Consider the following 19,198-nt stretch of genomic DNA (forward strand, 5'->3'; position numbering starts at 1 on the left):
ATCTTTACCATGGATCAGGTGACCATGAGAGACTTCCTTGCACAACTTTCTTGTCACTAATTTTTAACAAATACTGCTTTTTTTTTTTTTTCTTTCTTTCTTTAACTGGTTGGCATCATAGGAGGACGTGCAACTACTAAAAAAGATGGAGGTAGACACTCACGGATTCTCCATTTCCTGGTCAAGAATTCTCGCTGAGTCTCTAGTATTTTCTTCTTCAACATAACCCAACCTCAAACAAGCCAAATATTTCAAAATATATATAATTTATGTACATTTTAAATACTTTTTTTTTTATAAATACTCTGCAATTAAATAAACTACAAAAAATCAACAATTTCCGAACGTACACACGATAACACTTCTCAAATAATATGCTATAGCTTTATTGATAAAATTAAAAACAATGTTTACATACATAAACATTTAAAGAGCAATGCATGGGGAAGTTTGTGACCCCTCAAACAAATAGTTATCGATTATAAAACATAAAAAGTGAAGGAAAAAAAGTCGATAATTTTTACAATGAAGAATTGAAGATGGCCAGCGAGAGTGAATCACACTAATTTATTATTATTATTATTATTATTATTAAGAGAATTACAAAAGATCGATCCAAAGAGAACTAGGCTGTTTTAGCCTCAACTCAAACCTCAGTGTTTGGAATACTCCAAAGGGAAAATGTTCAAATTTATTTTGATAATTAAGAAGGTTGGAACTAAGCGTGCGTTTGGATTAGGATTATAAATGAAAATTATTTCACTATTCAGCTTATTTTTGTTACTATTCATGGGTCTCACTGCACTTTTTGGCGCTATTCATGAGCCCTACTATACTATTTCAAATAACTTTTACCTTTATCTAGAGTACTTTCAACAATAATTTTTTAATTTCAGCAAAATAAATAATATCCAAACACACCTTAATTGTCAGACAACCAATTGATGCATATGAGATCTGGGCTGATCCATATTAAGGTCAACGTCCCACAAAGGACTTGAGCCATTTTGCAGACTTCTTGGGGATTCTGTTCAAGTTGTTAAGGTAATCTGTGTAAGCAAGCCCAAATCGAGCAGTGTAGCCTGACCCCATTTCCATACAGTCCATTAAAGCCCACATGAAGTATCCATTGACATTTACCCCCTTCCTGCACTCAAACATTAACAAATAATCTTTATGATGACTTTGTTTCATGGGACAAACTTATTTTATGGTCCTATTTATGAATAATATTGCTATCATTGAAAGATAGTTGTTAGCACTTAGCACTTTGAACTTACTTCATCGCTTCTGAAATAGCAAAAAGGTGGCTAATAATATATTTAATTCGCGCATTATCTTTCAATGCAGTCTTTATTGGGATAGTATCGTTTCGTTTCTCTGGATATCCTATTTCAAAAAGCATGTATAACTTAATTATATATCAAGATAATAAAAAAAAAATTTGTGATTTTTTTTTTCTCTTGATTAATGTGGAAAAAAAAAATTAAGGAACTATTTTAAGTTAATTACTAACCATTTTCAGTAACGTAGAACTTGGGATTGTTGTACTCTTGCTTCATATAAATCAATGCATCCCTTAACCCTTGTGGATAGATATACATTTGAGTGCTACCTGGTGTCTGGTTTAACAAATGAAATAACATGTTCTTAGATGATGTCTTCAAGTCATTGAGTTTAATCAATGTGTAAACAATTTAAAATGAAACAATCTTACCCGAGCACCAATGGGTTTCCCATTTCTATCAACTATGACAAATGCAACAAACAGGAAAGATGGATTAGATAATACTAGCTAACAAAATCATATCTATGCCAAATTCAATTACAAGCTAAATTAAGATGTTTTGCAAAGGAAACCACAAAGTTTACCTTTGAGCTCAGCATACTGGTATTGACTAAAGGTAGAATAGTTATCATCTTTATTAAATTGTTGGGAAAGTGCGTATCTGGATGTATAATAATTGACTCCAATGAAATCAAAGGAACCTTTAACTAAATCCTTCTCTGCTTCTGTGAATTCTGGAAGTCCATCCCTTATCAAAGCCTTCATGATGAATGGGTAATCTCCAAACACTAATGGTTCCATAAACCTATACATATAATAGGGGGAAAAAATTTAGACATGATTTTTTTATATAAAGGATTTGATTATATGTGTGTGTGTTTTATTGACTGTGACAAATGTTCTTACCATCCAACCGAGAAGTCAAATGCTCTCTTGGCTGCATCTTTATCATGAAGTGTATCTCCATATGGCTCAAACCATTGTACCGTTGGCGAAACTCCGATTTCTCCCACTTGAGTTGGCTATGAATAATTTAAAACAAAAAAAAACTTAAATTATATAAATAACGTTGTATAGAAACAAAATTGGTTTCAGCTTAAGATTGTCCTAGTGGAAATTAATTCTGCGAAACGAAAAAAGAAGAAGATTTATATAGATTTTACCTGGTATTTTTCTCTGTAGAGTTTTACAGCTGCGGCATGGGCTAATATAATGTTATGGGTAGCAAGGTATGGATCTGTTGCAGGTTTTGGATTTGGGTTCCTGGTTTCATAACCGTACGGCCCAAAGATTTGTGGCTCATTGATAGTAGTCCAGTACTTCACTCGATCACCAAAATTGTGGTAACAAATATCGGCATAGGCTTTAAAATCATCCCTATTATTAATAGTAAGGTAGCATCCAAGTACACATACACTGATTAATAATTATCATCTTAGGAAATATTGATAGTTGAAACAAGAAGTTTGATCAACTGGATCGCATGAACCTACACAATCTGCCTGCTCAAGAATCCCTCGTATTTGTCTTGCAGTGCTTGAGGTAAGTCAAAGTGGAAGAGTGTCACAAATGGGGTTATCCCTGCATGGGGAATTAGTCTCATTTTTTGAGCAGTTGAAAAGTAAACAGGTTTGAAAATTTAGGAACAAAAACTGATCCTTGCATATATGAAGCATGGGCAGCTACTAGGGTTGTAAAGTCAAATATTGGTTCATACCATTTTTTATCAGTTCATTAATAAAACTGTTGTAGAAATTGATTCCCTCTTGGTTTACTCCACCAGCCACGGTCCCATCTGCATGGAAGTTGATTATATAAATAGAACATAAATTTTCGTTTTCTTTTCTTTTGAAATATTTGGTTGGTTTGAGGGTGGCATATTTCGAAGAAGAAAGTACCAGGGAGGATTCTTGACCAAGAAATGGAGAATCTGTACGTGTCTGCTCCCATATTTTTCAGCAGTTGCACGTCCTCCTGTGATGCCAACTGATTAGAGAAAGAAAGAAAAACGCACTACAAGCCACAAATTGGTGACTAGAAAATGACTATTTTACACAAGCTTATTTTCTGAATTTAGGTTAGTGCAAAAACTTGATCTACTAATAAAGCTTTTATTATGGTCATAAAGTAGATTAAGAATCCGGGCTACACATTAGCGACATTTCCTAATTGGAACTTCATGATTCAATAATGTATGTGTTTAGTGTGACGTGTTATTTAAAATTTTAAATAATGTGATAATAGATATATTTTTAGATTTATAATATATCTAATTTGATTCATAAAGTAGATCCATTCTAAATAAGTATGATCATTTTTCATTCTGATAATAAACAACAAATATTTTCTTTTGGTCGAACTTAGGAAATGAGATGTGATGACTGATGAGCATGAAATCTAAAAAAGGTCAAAATTTTGAAATACATGGGTAGTGCTTAAGTGCTTTAATTTTCTATCTTTATTTTTCTTGTTTTGATCATTTGTAGAGTAGAGTTGTTTTTATAATTTATTGATAACTATGTAACAATATTCATATATACTTTATGATGATTGTATGAATCAACTGCAATGTCCTTATCTCCAACTCCATCTTGGATAAAACGGTCCCAGGTGCTTGGTCCTCTCCCTCCTTCATCACCTGCTCCTTCTGTCTGCACCATGTCATTACATGTCAACTATTTATACAACACAAGTACTATATTTATATTTATAGATCCTGATTTATAGAATTAACTAGTTTTAAAGTCAAGTTGTTAGTTAGATCTATTATGAATATTACTTGGTTAAACCAACAAACATCAATATCATGTACAACGAAATAGTAAATAACACAAGATATGATGTCTTAGGAAAACCAATTAAACAAACTAGTTTTACAATAAATAAATAAAAACCTAGGGAGAAACCTTGCCAAAAGGCAATCAACTATAGTAAAGAAAAGTTTAAGATCTAATACAAAACCTTTGTCTCAAGGCTCAACAATCTCAGTAGATGATCTTACAATAAAAACCTTCTATTGCATTGTATTACATCAAAACCTCTTAATTTTTCAATATATTAATATTCTACGAATGACGCACTCACAATCACAATTGGAACCTTCGACCGACCCCAAAAACTTCTTGAAGGTTTTTTTCACAGCAATAAGTCTATAGTGGTTGCTGTGGCTTCAGATTCCTCACCAAACAAACTTCAAATTTATTTTGAATCTCTTCAGTATGGTGAAATTGAGAAAACTTAGTTGCAAAAACCCTAGCCGCACAAACAGAATGTTTTTTTCTCTAAAAAAAAAAAAAAAAACCTTCTTATATATGGACTTATAACGTACTTTAATTACCGGTTCACATGGATCTCGAATCTAGCTTCAAACGGACAAGTTATTGGTTTTTTTGTGTTGCTGATTTTTGCTGAAACTCAAATCTTAATAGATTGAGAGATATTGAGACAACTATTGAGAAGTATCAAGCCAGTGATCAAGGAGGCAGAAGGTGACCTAGAAGGGCTAGATAGATCGAGATGTATCGAGGAGGTATTGAGAGGTATTAAGCCAGCCATTGTGGTTCATTCTGAAATTCACTTTGCTTGAGCTTTTCTTTAGCAAACTTTGTGTCTTCAACTTAATTAATCTTCAATTACAACTTTAAAACATATAAAAACTCAATAGAAGGACATAATTTGACAATACCAAAACACATAAACCTTAGAATCTCCCCCTTTGTGAATCCATGACAAAACCCCAGTTACAAAAATAACCCAATTACAAGGAATGAATCCATATTCAACTAAACTAGCCTAATCTAACAACCTGTCACCAGAAATCATAGCATGAATTAAGATTGATTGTTTTGATTGGCTTCATATCTGTCTTTTCTTAAAGCACTTAACAAACACATTATGCGCACAATGTGGAAAACAATGATAGATAATACACAAGTAAAGCTCAAGAATATGTATACCAATAAAAAATTGGCACAACACCCCAAAGTACATAATGCTCCCCCTAAGTAAATAAAACACATCTTCCCCTTACAAAAACATGTATTGTTGCCATTAACATGTACACTCCAAATACCAATTTTCTCCCCCTTCTTGTCATGATTAGTAGAAAGCTACAAAGTTTTACTCAGGAAATATAAATGGGATCAAAGGGGCACAAAGAATCCATAAACAAACATGGATATAATGAAAACACGGATGCTATGGATACTAAGGGGACAACATATTGAAAATAAGAATGACACACTCATGGAATGCTAACAGATAAAACTCCCACTATAAAGAGCAAGGGTGGTAAGAACAACTTTTTCCCATTTAAAAAAAAAATATATAGAACAACTGTTAGAGAAAAAAAAAATTGAGAAGAAAAATGAATCACAAAAAAAATGAGATAGCACATAGAATACCAATATTCCCTCTTTCATTTTATGCAAATCTTGACACTATGTGACCCATGAACAAAGGTATGCAGAAACTTCTAAGCATAATCACTTAAGACGATACCGTATTTCTTAATGAAATAAAAATTCACGCATGCAAGGGTTTTCATGTGCTCAAGTGTCTTGTAAACTCATATCAACCTCAAAAGTAGAGAAAAGGTTATGAAAATAAGCATTTAAAAATTTCCAAGGATTTCAAATCAATCAAATAGTATTGACCTAGGAAAACCAATAAAACAAACTAGTTTCACAAAAAAAACCTGGGAAAACCTTCCCAAAAAGCAATCTGCTAGTAAAGATAAGTTTAATATTTAGTACAAAACTTTTATCCCTAAACTTTATAATCCCAATAGATGAACTTACAATAGAAATCTTCTACAGCATCAAAACCTCTAAACTCTTCAATATATTAACCATTAATGGATGATGCGCCCAACAGTCACAATCGGAACCTTTGACTGACTCCAAGAATTTCTTGAGGGTTTTCTTCATAGCAGTAAGTCTGTGATGGTTGCTATACCTTTAGCTTCTTCACCAAACAAACTTCAAATTTACTTTGAAACTTCGGTATGGTGAAATTGAGAAAACTCGGTTACAAAAACCTAGCCATAAAAACAAAGTGTTTCTCTCTCTCTCTCTCTCTAAAAACCCTTCTAATAGATAACTTAAAACGTCCTTTAAATAACAGTTCAAATAAATCTCAAATCAAGTTTCAAACAAACAAGTTATGGACTTTTTTGCATTGATAATTTTTGCTAAAACATGAATCTTGATAGATTGATGAGGTATCGAGATAGCTATCGAGAGATATCATGCTAGATATTGAGGAGGCATCATGTTGGCCATCGAGGAGGCAGAAGGTGGCTTAAAAGGGCTCGATAGATCAAGAGGTATCGAGAAGGTGTTGAGATAGTTATTGAGAGATATTAGGCCAACTATTGAGGTACATGCTGAAAATAGTTTTTTTTTTTTTTTTTTTTTTGGAGCTTTTTTTTAGCAAAAAAAAAAAAAAAAAAAAATTACAGCTTTAATAAGACACATCAAAACTCGATAAAAGAATATAGGGTAAAATGCAAAATATACTTTGAAATTTGATGGTGATTGGATTTTACAACTTGAAATTTCAGAATTTTGATTTTACACCCTAAAATTTCATACTATTTGTATCAATAGCCACTTCACTAGTTTTTTTTTGCTGATGTTTGACACATCAACTTGACATGTATGCCAATTGATCAAATAAAAATATGACATGTGTATAACACTATTCCAAGTAATTAAAAAAAAATTGAAAATATTAAAACAATTCTTTAAAATGTGTTATTATTATTATTTTCCTTTTTAGCATTTTTTCGATGAACAGTAGAAACCCAAATGTTGGAAGTCAAAAATATCAGATCAAGAATTAGACAAAACCTAAACAACGTCAACGACCAAAGTTACAAAAACCGAGTATCTCACCCAAAAACTCAACCTTTCAAGCCCAGAAAACCTCTTTATCAACTCACAGCCTCTCACCTAGATCCATACCAACAAAATCTCTCAAATCTCTCAGACAAAGTCACCCTGTGCTCCTTAAGCTACTCGGCTGCGGTCATTAGAGAAACAACAAAATGAAACTTTGATGGAGAATAGCGTGGAGTTTTTGAGCTGGTAGTTTGGAAGACGATGAGTCACTGGAGAATCAAAATCTACAATGGGCTTAAGGGAAAGCAGGGGAGGATAGAGTACTCTTCATCGTTTCAGAGGAGCATGGGTGGATTTTTGTTGGGATTTACGATGGGTTCAACGGTGCACAAAGAGCTCAGGGGTTTGTTGTGGGATTATGGGTTTGAATCAGCTACACCTATCAATAGTTCAATGCTAGTACCGGATTTGATGGGTTTGTTCTATGAGTTTGCTTTGATGGGTTGGTGGGTTTGAAGGATTTTGGGTTTGATGGTGTTTACTGTTTACGGAGTTAACAGTTCCAATTGCATTGCCTTGATGATTCGGTTTTTTGGGTTCGATTTTTTTTTTTTTTGGGAAAATCGATATGTTGCTAGTTCGAAATTTTAAATTTTTTGGGTCTAATTAATGATTTAATTCTTTGTATGAGTTTTCAAATCTACTTTTGGGTTCCAATTCATTGGAACACAATTTTGCTGGATTGATAATGGAATTTTTTCACATAGAACAATCAGGGGTTTTGTAACTTTTGTTGCTAGTTTTTTCTAATTCTTGATCTGATATTTTGATATTTTTGTGTTCTATCAGTTGGGTTTTGAATGTTCAAATGTTGATCCAAGGGAAACAATTTTTAGCATGTTTTGACCATACCAAAAAACATGAACTTACATATGTGTGTATTTAAGAGAGAGAGAGAGAGCATCACATCCAAAGAAAAAAAAAAAAAAAAAGAAAAGAAAAGAAAGAGAGATAGAGACCTGAAGAGCAGAAGTGGCGCAACCAAACTTGAAATCAGCAGGGAAGTCCTTTCTATGTACTTTCTTGGGTTTAGGATTTACTGTAGGTTGGACTACTTGGACTCCGTTGAGAACTCCATCAAGAATTGTAGTTGCTGGAACATGTCCTTCCCAACTTCTAACGGTAGTTTCTGATTTCTTTAAAGAACCCACATCAGCCATAGATCGCCTCGTGGGCATTGCAAGGTAAAGTGCGATATAAAGAAACAGATAGAGAGAGAGATCAAGCAATGCAATGTTAAGTGCCATATTGAGAGAAATAGAGGGAAAGATTGGACTTTGAAGGGTGGTTAGGAATCTAGAGCTGAGGGCCATTTATAGATTTGAGGTTGAAAGAGTTCGGAAAATTTGTTTGGCGTCGTAAGCTTTGTCTCATGTGTGCGTGTGTATATATATATATATATATAAAATATGAAACTATTTATTATTGTTATCCTTCTATTGAACTACATTAAGAGCCGCGTCATCCAGCAACGGCTCTAAGAATTTTTTTAGGATAGTCACTAAAAAATTTAAATCATACAAAATTTAATAAAGTGATAACTTGAATATTTGCTACAATTACAAGTCAAGTCACTAAGAAGAGCAAAATTGTTGCATTGCAAAGCCAAAAAAAGTATAATTATCGTCACAATCAAAGAGAACTCATAACCACAATATTTTTCTTAATACTATTTTTTAAGGAAAAATGAAATTAGAGATTATTTTATTGAATAAATTGAACAATCTATAAATTTAAATGATTAGCTATTTTTATCTTTTTGTTTTATAATAGGCTTCTTGTTGAACAATTTGTTCACTTGTTATTGTTTGGTCTTGTCTTATTTTTGTTTAGTTTATATTTGTTGTTATTTGGACTAATATTTATTATTGTTATTTAAGATTTTTTTTTAATTTATAAAAGGGATTAAGGATTATTTTGGGGAGGGTTAATTTTGGAGTAATGCCATGTCCACAACATTTTTACAATAAATATTATGCAAAAATCTATTATTGGTGGGTAAAAAAATAATATCAATATTTGGGTCAAATTAGAATTAGTTACAGCTTATTACATTGAATTTATTGTAAAACTATTGTAAAAATGTTGTGAATTTAACATTACTCTTATTTTTGTTAAACTCAAATTTTTGTAATTTTCAAGTCAGGGTGTTCAAAATTTTTATTAGGGTAGTCACAATAGGATAGTTTAGCATATAATATTTTTTTTGCAAGTCAAGTGCAAGTCAGGGTGGTCTTGTGACCACCTTGCCTTGCATGTGGAGCCGCTAGTGACATCATCCACCTATTTTTTTTTTTACTCTCTTTCTTATTTTTAACTCTCAACTTCTTGTTACCCTTTCTCTAACATTTCTCCTCCTTTTTACTTTTTCAACTTCCCAACACTATCTACCTTAATATCACTATTCATCTATAATTTTATCCTCCTTTATTTTTTACTCTTTTTATTCACATCCTTTTACCATAAATTTGCAATTCTCTCTCCCATTCTACGCATATATTTCCCATACAAAAATGTTATCTCTCTCTCTCTCTCTCTCTCAATTTTATTTATTTTTTTATTTTTTTAATATTGCATCTCTACTTTAGGTTAATTAATTTTAGTGTTCTTTAAAACTCTACTTTAGGTTGATGTGGTTAATTTAGTTTTGTGTTTTTAAGTTTTTTTTTTTTTTTTCCTTTTTTTGATTTCATAGATGTTATCATATTGCATTATAAATGTAAAGTTGAAATTATTCAACTATGTGTTGACTTTATTCCGTGTATTTCTCTCCCTAACATGTAGAATCTTAAAAAGAAACCACATGTCTCATCACATTTTCTCCCCTTTTTGTCATGATTGACAAAAGGTACAAGAAACTAAAAAGTTTCACCCAAGAAACATAAAGATGATCAAGGATGATCAAGGGGTTACCAAAATCCATAAAAATGAATGAATGTAATGAAACAAGATGCTATGGATGACAAGATAAAAGAAAGATGCAAAACATGTGAAAAATAAATCTCTCAATAAGAAAAATGTTAAGCACATAGATCCCAAAACACACACACACACACACACACACACTAAACAAGTCTAACTAATTTTTATATTTCAAAAACAAGTTAAGACAGTTTAGTGAGCATACGTGAACATATGTAAATCTTGTGATGGTCAAATCACATTGTACTTGCACATGTATCAAGAGTAGCAAAAGATATTGCGTGTTGTATGTGAAAAATATCGCAAGATTGCATAAGTGTATACATGTTATGACGATTTGAGATATGAGAAAATCACTTTAACTCACACACAATCATAACTGTTTGATAGGAACTATCACCTTCGAGGTACATCCTATAACTCTCACATCTCCTAAAATACACGCTTACAATCATATATAAATCATTTTTATTCTTTTTGCTTTTTATTTTTCTTTGCATATTTTTCTTTTTAAGCAAATCATGCATAGGCATATAAGAGCTAGAAAAGAAATACCCGATTATGTTAAGTATTTGACATTCCAATTTTGCTATGCTGAAGCACACAAATGTCATTGACATTGCACTTTTGCTATGCCAAAGCATACAAATTTCATTCATGATTGGCGGGCAATAGTGGTAAGATGGTTATTTATGCCTTTCTCTTAGGATTTTCTAGTTATTCCCATAAAAAAGAGTGATATGAGTGTTAAGTATAAGAGATAACTTAATCTTACTCATTACAAACAAGAGCCACAAAGCTCACTTGCTTAGTTGTGCATAGAGGTACTCATCTAAGCTACAAAAGATACAAAGTTTAGAAAATTTTGTTTCAATGGTCATCCAAGGTACACAAGTACCAATGTACACAAAACACACACTGTTTTTGTATTTTTCTAATTTTTCCTTTTTATTTTTATTTTGAAAAAAAAAACAAAATAAAAACTAAACAACCAAACAAAAACAGACAAACAACATAAAAGCATGAAAGAAAGATGCATATGCATGAAAGCATGATAGAAAGGTGCATATGCAAGAAGGCATGATAGAAAGGTGCAAATGTATGAAAGCATGATTTCAAAAATAGATAAGAAATCAAGCAAAGAGATTCCTTCTTTAGATAGAAAGAATTAAAGCAGAGGACAAACAGAAAAGACAATTAAGTTTTCGGCTCCTTTCTCACCCACACAGCATGGGTCTTTGGCTGTGGAGATGAAAAAGCACGTATCTTAGTCTGTCTACTAAAGGACATAGAAGAATTAAAATTCTCCTGAAATTGAGTTAAAAAGCTCAAGACTTTTAATAACTCTCCAAACAAAGGTGTAGATCCTTGAAAGGAAACCTGTGACTATTTGGATAATTGCTTATAAGGATACAACTTAAAGCAATTAGGACGAATGTGTCCAGAAACACTACAATGGTGGCAAACATGATGTCTAACAAAGGATTTAGAATTAGTCAGATCAGTTTTGGATTTCATACATTTATTACCTTTTTCAGATTGGGGCACAAAGACAGTCCTTGATCTAGAAGCCGTGGAAGGGGAGGGGCCGGAGGAAAAAGCATATCCTAAGCCAGTCTTATCAGAACTAGGTTTTTGAGCACTCAATACCTCATCAAAATTTGCACTAGACATCATTTCTATTTGAGTTCTAGCTTGACTAAGCTCAACCTCAAGATTCTTGACATTCTCTTCTAATGAGGTGTTTTCCACAATAAGAGTCTTAACTAACCTTGTAGTCTCATCCAGTTTAACTAATAGATTAGTTTTTTCAGTTTTTACCTCATTAAGCTCTTTTCTACAAAGATGAGAAGTCTTTTCAGATTTTATAAATTCAGTACATAACTTATCATAGGCTTCCTAAATGGTCAACTTCTTGGGTACTTCATTATTAGAAGAATCCTCATTGTCACTAGTACTCTCCACAATCACCTTATCAATTGAGGCGGAAAAGGCCATAACATGACTATATTCATCTGCATACTCATCAGAAGAGTCATTCTTAGTATCACTTAAAGTAGCAACCAACCATCTTTTGACTCCTTGGTCTTTTCCTTCATGAGATAGTTTGGACACTCTATCCTCATATGACCAAAACCTTTGCACTCATGGCACTGGATAAAAGGTTTCTCATTCTTGCCCTTATCCTTTTTCCTAAATTGAAGAAGCTTGATAATTTCATCAGTTATGAATGTTAGATCCTCATCCTCATCTTCATCTTTATCATCATCTTCACTTTCATCTTCATCTTTAGAGTCCTCAATCTCTTCCTCTATACCCTTGAGAGCCAAGTTTTTACTCTTTCCACCTTTTTCCATTGAGCCTAATCCCATCTCATAGGTTTGAAGGTTCCTTACAAGCTTAATCAAAGGAAGTTGATCAATGTCCTTTACTTTTTCCATGGAAATGATCTTAGCATGGAATCTTTCAGGTAAGGACCTAAGGATTTTCCTAACAATTTTGGATTCTACTATAAATTCTCCAAGGTTGAAAGCAAAGTTCACAATATTCTTGAGTTTAGCATAGAACTCATCAAAGGTCTCATCCTTCTCCATCCTTATTTCTTCAAAACTACTAGTGAGTCTTTGAAGTTTCACAGTCTTTACTGCCTTGGTACCTTTATTGGTGGTCTCAAGAATGGTCCATGCTTTCTTGGCAACTTCCGTGGATGATATTTTCTTGAATTTCCCATTGGTCACCCCACAAAACAAAGCATTCAAGGCCCTACTATTGAAATTTGTCGTTATGATTATTGTATCATCCTAATCCACCGATGCTTCCTTTGGCTTAATCTAGCCAACTTCAACAGTTTGCCATACCTGTTCACCTAGAGCTTGCAAAAAAACTCTCATACGAACTTTCTAGTATGCATAATTAGTTTCATCAAATAAAGGAGGAATCAAAAGAGAATGTCCACGATCTATGACAATGGAGGTCAAGGATCACACTCAGGAAATTAATCCAATCAGAGAAAACCCGCTCTGATACCACTTGGTGGTCTCAAGAATGATCCATTCTTCCTTGGCAACTTCCGTGGATAATATTTTCTTAAATTTCTCATTGGTCACCCCACAAAACAAAGCATTTAAGGCCCTACTATTGAAATTTGCCGTTATGATTATTGCATCATCCCAATCCATCGGCGCTTCCTTTGGCTTAATCCAGCCAACTTCAACAGCTTGCCACACCGTTCACCTAGAGCCTGCAAAAAAACTCTCACACGAGCTTTCCAATACGCATAATTAGTTTCATCAAATAAAGGAGAAATCAAAAGAGATTTTCCATGATCCATGACAATGGGGGTCAAGGATCACACTCAAAAAATTAATCCAATCAGAGAAAACCCATTCTGATACCACTTGTTGAAAAATTTAGACTTCGGTTGATAGAATTAACAAGTTTTAAATCTAAGTTGTTAATTATGTTTATTATAAATAAAATTTGTTCAAACAAACAAACATCAATATCATGTCAAAATCATGCAACAGAAAAATAAATAATATGAGATATGATGACCCAGGAAAACCAATGAAACACACTAGTTTCACAGTAAAAACCCTGGGGGGAAACCTTCCTGAAAAGCAATCCATTATAGTAAAGAAAAGTTTCAGATCTAGTACAAAACTTTTGTCCTTAGACTTTACAATCCCTGTAGATGAACTTACAGCAGAAACCTTCTACCGCTTTAGAACCTCTGAACTCTTCAATATATGAATGCTACCCTTTTGATGCACGAATCCCAATACGTGACTAACTGAAGATGCACGGCTCCCAGTACGTGACTAACACACCAACTTGAAGAAGATTGTTGGCTGTAAGGTTTTTTACTTCATCAACAATGAAGATCAAGAAGCACTTGGTTACAAAACCCTAATACGCAAAGACGAAGTAGATTCTTTTAGAGAGAATAAGACATCGGTCACCTTTTACATATGTTCTTCTTGTATTCTCTTATGTGACGGCCTCTAAAATAAGCCTTATACAGGTCTAGGGTTGTGAGAAAAAAAACCTACACATACATGTCAGCATAGGTCGAAAATCAGATCTGAAAATCTGAATTTCATAATGCTCAGTAATTCTCGATCGATCGAGGAGATGTCAAGCCTATTTGTTGCGAGCTATCGAGAGCTATCAAGGAGCTATCGAGGGGACAAAAAATTGCTCAATCGATCGACCTAGCTATCAAGAGGTGTCGAGATTGTGATAACAATCAACTGAAGAGCTCAATAGATAGCCTAACTGTCGAGAGGTGTCGAGCAGCTATCGAGTTTTAAAAATCAACACTTTCTCACTTAATTCTTGGACAGACTTGCATGGCTTTAACACTTGATCTTAAAACAAAATTTCTTGAAGTATTAAACACATCCTAGATCTACCCAAATATAAATAAAGTGCATTTTGTCAAAAGATTAGCTAATTACATAAAGTAGTGACATATGTTCCTAACAAGTGAATCGCATATGTCTTAACAATTTGGGTATTGCTTATAATTCATATTCTGTACATACATTATTTGAATATAAGCTTGTATTGGAAAATTTGTATTTGAGGGTCTAAACATTCACAAGTGTTTTATACACTAAGTGAGATTTCACTTGGTATTAGAGCGAGTACACTTTGATGGATTTCTGTATCCTTAATGTGATCCTTGACCCCTAGGATTGATAGGTCTCAATCCCTCAATGCAAATATACAAATATAATGTTAGTCTATTACATAACATGACTTAGAGATAATTTGGTATTTATTACTATAACTTTTATTTTTACTTTTTTTCTTCTCATCTTATTTGCAATAAATTTGTTAGGACAAAATTTAGTTACAAAATTTGTTGTAACCTAAGACTACAACCTTACTCAATAAAATAAATATAACTATATATTTTGAAAATCTAACCGTTAAATTGCATGTTTTTTACATTCTTTATATATATGTCAAATTTTGTGTTAATCAAATATTATTTACTATATGATCTATAAGCTTATTGTAGGGACTGGATCTGAGCGGTTCTTTTGCTGGAAGAGTGGACTTAGATCCAACTGGCCCAATATAATGAATTTGTAGAGAATAGGTTTAAGAACTAGGCCTTAATGCGCGGACAATGCCCAATATGATGTTCACCCCCATCGAACGTAGACGAATTGAGGTTATCTTAGAAAGTCTGTCCTCAGCTCAATCCGAGGAGCTTGGTAGTAGTTATCTCCTGAGCATGGTTCTCCCTTCTCTTTTGATCTGTTTCTTCCCATTATATAGTCCTCCTCCAACGATCCTTTTCTTCCACTTGTTGATCATCCATGCCTCCCTCTGACAACCCGTCCCATCAGCAACTTTACCAAACCTCTTGTGAGTTGCAGCAACCGACGCAGCATTGCTCAGAGGTCATTTCTCCATTAATGCTGCTAGAACATTAGTTGTGCACATTTAATGTGGAGGTGATAGCTCCTCCTTAAATTACTCCTCCACTATGCTTCCACAGATGGCCCCTCCTACTTGTCTTTTTCCTGTAGTGCTTAGGGAGGCCGCTTTTGGAGGCCTGCTACCCTTCCTTTCTGTGGTCTCGAATGTCCGAGAACAGGATCGTCCTCGACGATATCCCTCGGCCACTTGGGCTTTTTACTCTCATTCTTGGGCGATTCTTTATCCTCGGCGTGGGCCTTGGGCTTACTATGAAGTGGGCTGGGATCGTCGAATTCTCAGGCCCCATAATAGCCCCTAAAAATCCTGCTGTCTGGTTCCTTGGATGGGGATGAGGATTTTGATGTCCTCGGGCCTTTACCATGGCTTGTCCAGTCCGGTCCTAAGTTAATGCTTAGAGTCTTTTCACCTGTCTAATGCACGTTTTTGGCGCTTCGATATACGGTACATACCCATATTAAATTTTGGCGGCTCCATGCTCCCTACGTTCAACGGTGTAATGGTAATCCAACGGTAGGGATCTTTCGCCATTATGGGCAGGAAGCCTTGCATAGTTGTCTTTAGTGAAGGGGTAAATACCATTTGAACCGATTTGCCTCTTCACTTTTGCATTCAAGAGTTCTTATGCACACACCCCGAATCCAGTCAAGTCTCCAACCCAACTCACGTCTCTTTGCAGCCTAAAAAGCCGGTCCTGAGTGCTTTCCCTCATTTCTGTAAGTTTTCTTCTTAACCTATCTTGTGCTTTTCCCTTTCTGATTTTCTTCTCCCTTTATTCCTCTCTTCCTTTCGCTTTTCCCTGAGTCTCTTAGCCTTTCTTTAGGATGGGTAGGTTTAAGAAGTTGATTGAGTTTGAGGAGGCGATGGAGGAATTCATCGCCACTCATAGTATACCCAGCAACGTAGGTCTAAGGTACTGTGAAGAAGGGGATTGGTATATTAGGAGGGAGGTTAGTGAGGTAGTGATTCCCATAATCGCCTTCCTTGAAGGTGGTATGAGGATCCCTATGGGGCCAGTGATGAGGGGCTACCTTAGGCACTTTCGATTAGCCCCTACCCAGTGTGTCATTAATGTGTTCAGGATCTTGAGTTGTATGGATGCCTTGAACGAGAAGATGGGGTTGAGGTTAACCTATCACGACATGAATTGGTGCTACAACCTCCAGCACCTAACGGGTAAGTCCTACTACATGAAGACAAGGGATGATAGAGTTAGACTCATCCAGTGTCTTCGCGAGTCTAGCAAGGGGTTGAAAAAGGATTTTCTCAATGTGTCCGGGGAATGGTACGACGGCCTTCACTGTCCGACAGAAGAGGGGAGCCAGGTAGGGTACTCGGAATATGGGAGGGTTGATCTGCTATGTTTTCACGGTTTGCATTGTTTGGTTGTTAACAAGAACTAGCTTTTCTTTTGTAGATTCACACGCCTTTGAACGACACTTTCATTTGGTCAACAAGAAAGACTTGGAAACTGTACTTAGGGCAGAAGTCTTTGTGAACGAGGCTGACAACTAGGTTAGAGCCACATACAAGATTCTCAGGTACAAATCGATCTAGAAGTCTTTCTCGGCTCCCAGATACGTGATCAGAGTCAGGGACCCTAGGCTTCACCAAATCACTGTGGTAGAGCACAGGTTCTCGTTTTCTGAAGGATCTTCCATCCCAGAGGGCGTCCCACTGGCAGGCTCTTCCTCGTCCCACCAAGCTGCGGAGGCTGAGGGAGGAAGTTTGGAAAGAGAGGAAGAAGTAGCTGATCTAGGTCCATCCGAGGACGAATTTGGTGCATTCGACCAAGTCCATCTATCCGAGGATCCTTCTGGTGACTTAGGTGACCCCCATTAATTTGAAGCAGACCTTCTGTCATCAGGGACTAGTACTCAAGCTGAGATGGGTTTCAAGAGACAACCTCAAACCAGCCTATTTGACTTGATCGAGGGCCAGCCGGGGAAGGATGCACTGCAAAAGCAGCAATCCAAGCTTCCTTCTCCTCCACCCAAGCTTCCTCCTTCCCCACCTAAGTCTTTGCCTGCGCAGACTAGGTCGTCTTCCACTCTGCCGACCTCGGACCCTCAGCTCGAGTCCATCGATTCGAAAAGGAAGAGGCTCTCTAAGGGCAAAAACCCAATGGATGAGGGGAGATCTTGTTCCTCTAAAGAGGAAGATGAAGCCCACCGACCTTCCAAGCAACTGAGGATTGGTGGTCAGGGTAAGGAAAAGGAGGTCACCCAGCAGTCTGAGCCCCAGGCTTGGCTGCCTGCCTCCATGCTTTGTGGGAAGCCTTTGATGGATGACGCCACCCTTAGGGACTTTCGAGGGGGCGAGGGTGCTTACGTGGCCGATGCCCTGGAGAGGTCCCTACTTCTCCCCACTGACATGGCTGAGCTGGGTGGCTTGAGGAGGCAGTAAGTTGCCCTTAACCTTAAGAGGTACTTGGGTATGGTAAGACTTCTGATACTTGTGCCTATGTTGAATTTTATTTCTTAGTTCTCAACTTACGGTGTACTTGTTTTGATTGGCAGGCTGTCTATACCACTTTTAAGTTGGAAGAGGAGGCCAATAACCAGAGTAGGGCCCTGGATCAGGAGTGTGACAAGTACTTGGATGCCACGAATACCCTCAAGAAATCCGAGGCTGATCTCAAGAAGGCAAGGGAGGAACTGAAGGAGATAATGAGGGCTAGAGACAGCGCGGTATCTGGCCTAGCTGGCGCTAAAAAACAGGCGGAGGACCAGACAAGGCGTCTACTAGAGGTTGAGGGTCAGCTGCAGATTGCCAATGAGCATATCGCTAACCTAAAAAAGAAATTGGCTGAGCCAGAGGGAGCCAGAGGTGTTGCCAAGTATGCCAGGGACGAGGTCTTGAGGGCTAAAGTAGAGGCTAAGTTTGCCAGGACAGAGGTTGAGACTCTAAAGAGCAAGCGGAGGAAGAGGCCTTTGCTGAGGGAGTGGCTAAGACCGAGGCTAGTCTCAAGGCTCAAGTACCCGAGGTATGCAGACGCTACTACTCTCAGACTTGGAATGAGGCCCTCAACCAAGCTTGGGTTGAGGCTTCGTCTGAGCTTAGGAAGGCTGAGAGGGTGTATTATCCACTCGCCATTCGTGAGGCTGCCTCCACTAACCCCGAAGCTGGCACCGCCTCTAAAGCAACAGACGAAGGCCAGGCCAGTGCTGCCAGCAATCCAATTTCAACTGATAAGCCTGCTGAGGAGACTGAGCACCAAGGGACATTGGAGAAAGAAGAAATCAGTAACCCAGCAACACCCCAAGACGTGGTGAAGCCTCCTGCTGACTCTCAAGCCACCCTTGTTGACTCCCAGACTCCTCCTGCCGAAAAGGAGTCCTCTGAAGTTGCCCCTCCAAGCCAGGATCCCGAGGCATCAGATGAAGCTTCTCGACAAACCCCCAAGGACAAGCTGCCTATCAAGTTGAAGAAATAGGCCATCTTGACGGGCTATCTTATTTTGTCGACTAGGTCCATTATGGTCTCTTTTTCTTTCCGTTCCATTTTTTTTGTCTTGGTGATATTGTAATGAAACTTTTTTTTTGGTGTAATATATCCAATCGTCTGTGTTTATTTCTTTGAATGACGCATCCCTTTATTTATCTTCCTTTAATGCTTTGCTCAATAATCG

At 36.2% G+C, this 19,198-nt stretch overlaps 1 protein-coding gene across 2 annotated transcripts; it reads right to left on the reverse strand.

Annotated features, from left to right (window-relative positions):
• Nucleotides 1-867: 867 nt before the first annotated feature.
• On the reverse strand, nucleotides 868-8,550 carry LOC111992504 (beta-glucosidase 13). Of its 2 annotated transcripts, XM_024024367.2 has the most exons (12): nucleotides 8,151-8,549; nucleotides 3,829-3,939; nucleotides 3,187-3,262; nucleotides 3,006-3,083; nucleotides 2,782-2,869; nucleotides 2,452-2,665; nucleotides 2,195-2,310; nucleotides 1,873-2,093; nucleotides 1,718-1,749; nucleotides 1,517-1,622; nucleotides 1,281-1,389; nucleotides 868-1,147 (listed from the first exon to the last, which is right to left on the reverse strand). In XM_024024367.2, exons 1-12 carry the CDS (start codon nucleotides 8,502-8,504, stop codon nucleotides 979-981), a joined length of 1,674 nt encoding a protein of 557 aa, XP_023880135.2. In that variant the 5' UTR covers nucleotides 8,505-8,549; the 3' UTR covers nucleotides 868-978. The 2 variants fall into 2 exon arrangements, with proteins under 2 accessions (XP_023880135.2, XP_023880137.2); XM_024024369.2 differs by lacking the exon at nucleotides 1,281-1,389 and having other exon boundaries at nucleotides 1,036-1,147; nucleotides 8,151-8,550.
• Between the last annotated feature and the right edge of the window lie 10,648 nt (nucleotides 8,551-19,198).

Source organism: Quercus suber, unplaced genomic scaffold (genome assembly GCF_002906115.3).
Source record: "Quercus suber isolate HL8 unplaced genomic scaffold, Cork oak 2.0 scaffold_115, whole genome shotgun sequence".
NCBI classification, from domain to species: Eukaryota; Viridiplantae; Streptophyta; class Magnoliopsida; order Fagales; family Fagaceae; genus Quercus; species Quercus suber.

Excerpts from the sequence above, each read along its gene's own strand:
- LOC111992504 (XM_024024367.2), bottom strand. The coding sequence starts at position 8,504 with ATGGCCCTCAGCTCTAGATTCCTAACCACCCTTCAAAGTCCAATCTTT. Across the intron at positions 3,263-3,828 it reads ATTCATACAATCATCATAAA|GAGGACGTGCAACTGCTGAA; the intron begins GTATATATGAAT and ends TTGGCATCACAG. Across the intron at positions 1,390-1,516 it reads GTTCTACGTTACTGAAAATG|GATATCCAGAGAAACGAAAC; the intron begins GTTAGTAATTAA and ends TTTTTGAAATAG.